At 42.6% G+C, this 7,455-nt stretch overlaps 1 protein-coding gene across 1 annotated transcript in view; it reads right to left on the bottom strand.

Annotated features, from left to right (window-relative positions):
* Positions 1 to 2,083: 2,083 nt before the first annotated feature.
* acap3b (ArfGAP with coiled-coil, ankyrin repeat and PH domains 3b) overlaps positions 2,084 to 7,455 on the bottom strand; it is a 35,068-nt gene continuing 29,696 nt past the window's right edge. The window contains exons 16-17 of the mRNA XM_084316406.1: positions 5,791 to 5,834; positions 2,084 to 3,679 (exon numbers count right to left, since the gene is read on the bottom strand). Of these exons, the coding sequence (XP_084172532.1) occupies positions 3,611 to 3,679; positions 5,791 to 5,834 (113 nt within the window). The 3' untranslated portion in view covers positions 2,084 to 3,610. The remainder of the gene's footprint in view (positions 3,680 to 5,790; positions 5,835 to 7,455) is intronic.

The following is a 7,455-nucleotide window of genomic DNA, read 5'->3' as shown; positions in this document are numbered from 1 at the left end:
CTTATGGTTATGGGAAATGCGCTTCTCCGTCTTCTCCTGAGTCAGACAAGAAGATAGATACCAATTTCCCCTCTGTGTCTTCAGTAGAAAGCTATCCGGCTGTATGCTAACCTAGCTTAGCACAAATTAATGGAAGTGGATACGGATCAGCTAGCCTAGCTGTTGGCCAAAACACCTCTAGTGGTCCATATCCAGTTCCATAAGCCAGGCTCGCAGCCAGCTGTCTACTGAATGCACAGAGGTATCCATCTTCTTGTCTGACTCTGGAGAAGACGGTAAGCACCCCACACGGTGGTGTAGTGGTCAAACACTATCGCCTCACAGCAAGAAGGTCCAGGGTTCAATTCCCGCTTGGGGACCAGGTTTCCATGATGCCAGTTACCCAGGTGGGGTATCTCCCAGGCCTTTCTGTGTGGAGTTTGCATGTTCTCCCCGTGCTCGCAAGGGTCCCCCCCCCCGATAAGATAAACCCAATGGAAAAATATGCACAACAACAAGATCGCTAACGCTGTGGCGTCCTTGACGAAGACGGACAGGAGCACTTGGATTGGTCCCCTGGCGCGGCTCACGTTGATGCCTGTCTGCTCCCGGCTGCCCTTGGGGGGGAAGGACGATGGGATGGGTTAATCGCAGAGACGAATCGCATGTGTGCCGATTGATGACCTCTGAGCAGGTCCTAAATTATTATTATTATTATTTATGTTGGCGTGTTCCTTTAAATACTACTAATAATAAATGTACAAATGTCCTTCCCGGCTATGGGACCTAGACACTACCCAAATATACAGTGTATAGATTTACCTTCTGGGGGAAAGACACACAATTGTTCCACACATGTTGGTGAAGGCATGTTATTGTCATTATAGAGCAGGGTGTACTGTATCCCATAAGTCATCTTCTGCCCGGTCCACCTTCTAGGATTCAAATTACCCCCTCACCCCTCCCTCATTCAAAATGCAGACATAGGCTATGTGAGAAGAGTTCATTTTGAACAACTTGTCATTTCAGTTGCATGAAATGCAAGTCCAAATGTAACATTCAATAACCATTTTAGTTTTTTTGTTATATGCAGAAGCATCAAATCTGCGCAAGTATAGCCTACTGCTGGAAACACTTTAACGCAGGCCTAGACTTTCATGAAATATTTTTTATTGTCCATGGCAGAGGACCAACAAGCGCTACACTCGTTTGTTTAACAGAAATAAAAACAGGCTAGAAACTAGATACGCAGGACCGTTTCGAAGGTAACAATTAGCATACATTTCAAACACCTTTGAAAATGTCAAAGCAAGTCTACCAAAACAACCAAAATGCTCTTTTCAAAAGAAAATAATAATATTCAGATCAAGCTAAAAGCATGGGATGGAAATAAGAGCATAGTGAGGCAGCATTGATGCTGTTGATTCTGTGACGTCTTTGATTTGGAAAATCAAGAAAGCTGAACAGGACAAGATTTCACCAATATGACCTGACAGAGTAGTATGGTCGTGATAACGTTTTGAAAATATTTACAAAGCTCATTGAATTAAAATATATAATAAAATATATATATTTTATTTATTTTTGTGTCCCTGTGCAACTACAAATTAGATTGTATTAATGTTTTCTTAAATATTAAATGTGATATAAAGTGGAAGTGGAATAAAAGTAGATCTGGAATGAAAGAAGGAAGACTGAGCGATGAGAATCCAGTGACGTCCGCTCTAAGAAAACATGTAGGTTCCCACATCCTCTGTGTAAAAATTGTCACACAAGAAGCAGAATCTACAAATATTATAGTTGAATGAATAAATTACTTTGAGAGCTAGTATCACACGCTGAGTTACACCTTCATGCTGCTAGTGACATTAATTTAGTTACAAACCAGACAGAGACCACTGACATTGTTGTTGTTGTCTCATAACCTCTCTCTTTCTCTGATGGACTGAACTTCAAAACATGGATGATAGTTTCCTCCCTCCCCCCCATCTCTCATCTTCCCCTCTCCCTCACTTCTCCTCTGCTCTTCCTCTCCTCTTCCCCTCCCCCCTTTCATCTGTTCTCCCCCCTCTCATATGCTCTTCCCCCCTCTCTCTCTCTCCTATCATCTGCTCTCTCTCTCACACACACAGTGGCTCGGGAGGTAGAGCAGTCATCTGGCAATCCGGAGGTTCCCGGTTCGATTCCAGCTCCTCCCGCGTCGAAGTGTCCTTGAGCAAGATGCTTAACCCCTAATTGCTCCCGATGAGCAGGTTGGCACCTTGGGTAAAATGTGAGGGGGAAATTGTGAAGCGCTTTGAATGGGCGCTACAGTATATAAAAAAATTCACCATTTCATTTACACACATACAGTACACCTATATATAGTGTGATACTCTTTAAGTAAAGAACAACCTGTATCTGAATGCTCTGGACATCCTCCATGTCTATATACAATATACAGTATCTAGATTCAAGCATAGGACACTCGCATGTCTGCAGTACCATGAAGTAGTTTGATACCTGTGTTGTCTAGGTTCTGGAATGTTCCATGAAGTAGTTTGATACCTGTGTTGTCTAGGTTCTGGAATGTTGTAGTTTGATACCTGTGTTGTCTATCGGTTCTGGAATGTTCAATGAAGCAGTTCGATACCTGTGTTGTCTAGGTTCTGGAATGTTCCATGAAGTAGTTTGATACCTGTGTTGTCTAGGTTCTGGAATGTTCCATGAAGTAGTTTGATACCTGTGTTGTCTAGGTTCTGGAATGTTCCATGAAGTAGTTTGATACCTGTTTTGTCTATCCTCTGGAATGTTCCATAAAGTAGTTTGATACCTGTGTTGTCTACACTGTAAAAAAGAAAACTGTAAAAAAATGGTAAATGTATGGCAGCAACGGCTGCCAAATACTTACTGTCAAATCACAGTAAAATCAAATACATTTACAGATTACAACCTTTATTTAATGGTTAATATTTTGATAAAAGGTAATTTACTGTATTTTTATGGCATTTACACTTAACGTAGGCTAATCTGTAAAATAATAGTGAATTTCCAGTGAAAAAACATTTATTTTTTACAGTGTAGGCCCCGGAACGTTCCATAAAGTAGTTTGATACCTGTGTTGTCTAGGGTCTGGAACGTTCCATAAAGTAGTTTGATACCTGTGTTGTCTAGGGTCTGGAACGTTCCATAAAGTAGTTTGATACCTGTGTTGTCTAGGTTCTGGAACGTTCCATAAAGCAGTTGTCTGTGTTGTCTAGGTTCTGGAACGTTCCATAAAGTAGTTTGATAACTGTGTTGTCTATCGGTTCTGGTAATATAATATAATATAATATAATATAATATAATATAATATAATATAATATATTAGACCGGTGACAACGTTTCGATCCCAGCCGGGATCCTCGTCATCGGGTGAAAAAGACCGTTCTGGAGTTCGCGCTCATCGAATGTGCCTCCGTCTTGTGTCTCTTCTACAGCTTCCCTCCCTTTCTCGTCCAAAAGGAGACGACATCGCGCTGCTTTAACGTTTCGACGACCCGTCTGAGGAAAAGACACCCCTCGGCCCGCTCGGATCACAGCCGGAGGAGTCGATCGGCAACGTGGCGGCGCTACGGCTTCTGGCAGCGGCTGAACTGAAGGCTCCGCCTCCTCAGCTTCTCGGGCTGTAAGGAAGCCAGGAGAGAAAACTGCCGAAAGACGTCAGGACGGGCGACATCACCTGCACAGCGGGAGATAGCAGGGTCACCGTCAGGGGGATATGTAGGGGAGACCGTCTGCCGGCTAAATGAGAAGACATTGGGTATTTTTTAAAGTAGCACTGTGTTATCTTAAGAGGGGGTACTCGTTAATTCAGTCGTGAAAATATTGATTAATTTATAAACGTATTTATGTTTATTAATTTTAAAATGTCCCTCCCAAAACGACACAATGCAGTTTATGTTTCAATGACACACAGAGGCACCAAAGACCAGCAAACACTGTGGGTCACGGCCTTCTGTAATTCCATCTTCAGCCAGAAGAGGGCAGCACCCTCCTCTCAGTATTTAATCAGTTCTGAAAGCCATGAAAGTGCAGAGTCCCATAGATGGAAAAGCCTCGAACACATGGAGTTCCTCCGTCTGGTTCTACAGGACGATGCGTTAGAGACCACTCTCCTTGTTGACTTTAGATAACAAACTCATCCTTGAAGTGTCTTTCTTTTCGTAGGCCAATTATTTTATTTAAGGATAAAAGTAGTGCAGGGCGATAATTCAATATGATCATTTGTTGTCTTTCAATGTGATCATAATGGTGATGAAATCATCGAGGTGTCGTGATACACAATTATGTCATCTGATATTACGGGTGAGAAGCTTCAACTGTATTAAGGAAAAGTAACCCTTTTTAAGGGACAATAAACCTTCCCTGAACAGAGACTGAGGAACTCTGGGACGGAATGGTGAGTATCCTGTCCATTTCACTTACATCATCTTCTCTCCCAGACATCCTACTGGCTTTGGAGTTATATTCAGCTTTCTATTCGACAGCCGGCTATTGTAATTGACTGAATATTTCATTTTAGTGAGGCTTTTCATACTTAACACATTTTCTTTCTCCTATGTCTGTGAGAGCAAATATATTTGTGTGGAAAATGTCATCTGTTCTTATCAGGTTTTGTCAAGCTGCTTATTCTACAGTAATCCATTGCTTTTCATTACAAGCTCAGCCAGGGGATATGTAGGGCCTACTGATCTCCTCTGCACTATTATGCATTTTCTTGTAATGGACTGCGGTGCAGTTATTATATTGCCTTTGACCTTCTAGATCTGTGTAAATATCTCCTTTTATTCCCTCGGATGATCAATGAATTGCAGCTAAACTTTGTTCTTCCGCCTTTTTTCAGTGAGATGACTGAGTCCACAGTCCAGGAATGAAGATGACTGACAGACTTCAGAACACCATGTAGAGTATAGACCTGTTCGCAATCAGCAATACCGACTGAGTCATGTGACTAAGTTGCCCCCTACCGGCGCAAGCTGCTGCGCAAAAAAAAGTAAGACGGGGCTCTATGGAGAAACCACGACACTCCCCTGACTAAAGGTTGTTTAAAACGGCTGGATGTAATTTAGCCAAATCAGCACGGCTGTGAGTGCGAGTCTTTCACCATCTAGCTTGGGAATGGATTGATTGTTTAGATCGCTAGCATGGTGCAAATATATTGTAGTCTGCCCCGTTGTTCTGACCAGGATTATGTTCCTTTTGCCCCCTTGATGCGCGCGCACACAGAGTCTGACGTGGACAGCGAACAGGTCTATGCCAGTCCACAAAAAGCCCAAAGGTAGATTAACCAGCCCAAGACACCTCCAGGCAAAGACCAGAAACCCCTCACCACCAGAGAAGAGACTGAGAGCACCACCACCACACCCAGCCTCTCTAAAGCAAGATGGCTCAGGATGAGACTGAGAGCACCACCACCACACCCAACCTCTCTAAGCGAGATGGCTCAGGATGAGACTGAGAGCACCACCACCACACCCAACCTCTCTAAGCGAGATGGCTCAGGATGAGACTGAGAGCACCACCACCACACCCAGCCTCTCTAAGCGAGATGGCTCAGGATGAGACTGAGAGCACCACCACCACCACCACACCCAGCCTCTCTAAGCGAGATGGCTCAGGAAGACAGAGCACCACCACCACACCCAGCCTCTCTAAGCGAGATGGCTCAGGATGAGACTGAGAGCACCACCACCACCACCACACCCAGCCTCTCTAAGCGAGATGGCTCAGGAAGACACAGAGCACCACCACCACACCCAGCCTCTCTAAAGCTCAGGATGCGTCACTCACTCCATCCTTGTGTTTTACTCTCCGGCTTCTTGTCGGGATCATTCCTGTAAGCAACACAACCAACGACACGCTCAGTTAGATTCTTCACTTTCTCATTCACAAGTTACATTTGTTTCTCCTCAAGCCTACGACGCGAGACGAGCGACACACGCACACGAAAGAAAAGACGACATTTCTGACGGATACAAACGTGAGAGGTAATATTTGTAAGTGATGGTGAACTATCAAATGGTAGTGCTTATGAGACCACGTGATAAATGTTTCATTGGTTGGAGACTGGTTGAATTATTCAAGGCCTTCTGCTCCTGCCTCGATCCTAAACCCCGGATCTGATACACGTGAAGATCTTTAACATTGTTCACACACAAGTGTATTTTGTTTACATTGTTGTGTACATTTATTGGCGTGAGTGACCTCTATGACCGGCAATATCACAAACTCAGTCAGTCAGTCGCATGGAGCCACTTTGCCCCTAGTGGTGGCTCACATGCAGTGCACTCATCGCATCTATGACACTGTGTCCTCGTTCTTATAATATTTTTTTTATTTTTTTTTACATTTGTATTTATTTTCTGCTTTGAATAAGCCAAGCGCCACCCCACAGTGCGTTAACAGACCAAAAATAGACACCAGAACCCCAAAAAATAACATTCTCCCAACATTTTCTGGAAATGTTTCCACAAATCTACATTTATTGTTCATCAGGATCAGTGTTCCACGTTTCACCAATGCGAGATTTCAGATAAATATTAATTTGGAATTTTGGAAAACTTGATGTTGGGAGCATGTTGTCAGCGACAGAGACAAACCAGGGAGACAGAAATGACAGCACAAGCAGGGGACAGAGTTAGTTCATGAAGAGTTCCTTACTTTTATTCTCAGTATTTTGCTTTTTTTCTCAGTGTTTTGAAAGACAAGGAAGAAAGTATTCCAAAGATATCCACATGTCTATAACAGAAAGATGTCCCAATCCAAATGCCTATAACAGAAGGATGTCTCAAATATCCAAATGTCTATAACAGAAGGATGTCTCAAATATCCAAATGTCTATAACAGAAAGATGTCTCAAATATCCAAATGTCTATAACAGAAGGATGTATAAAAGATATCCACATGTCAATAACAGAAGGATGTCTCAAAGATATCCACATGTCAATAACAGAAGGATGTCTCAAAGATATCCAAATGTCTATAACAGAAGGATGTCTCAATCCAAATGTCTATAACAGAAGGCTGTCTTAATCTATAACAGAAGACTGTCTTAATGTCTATAACAGAAGGATGTTTCAGAGATATCCAAATGTCTATAACAGAAATATGTCTCAATCCAAATGTCTATAACAGAAGGATGTCTTAATCCAAATGTCTATAACAGAAGGATGTCTCAAGAGAGTGGTACAGAACTATGTAACAATAACTCCCGACAAAATGTTTCCGACATTGTTGTTGTTTTTGAAGAGAACATAAAGGACAACAGATTAAACAGGCAGGATCCATTGACCATATTCACACGGTGGCCATTTTGGGACATAAGAGCAAAATGGCCGCCGTGTGAATATGGTCAATGGTTGGACGCTGAGAGGCAGGCAGATGGGAGTAGAGTTAAAATGCGAAAAGCGTTATTATGTACAGCATGGTGTTTTTTTTGTGTTTTTTTATATAAGC

The sequence above is a fragment of the Notolepis coatsorum genome (genome assembly GCF_963971535.1).
Source record: "Notolepis coatsorum genome assembly, chromosome: 6".
Taxonomy (NCBI): domain Eukaryota; kingdom Metazoa; phylum Chordata; class Actinopteri; order Aulopiformes; family Paralepididae; genus Notolepis; species Notolepis coatsorum.
The sequence above is the reverse complement of the archived record's forward strand: the minus strand, read 5'-3'. Positions and strand labels throughout refer to the sequence as shown.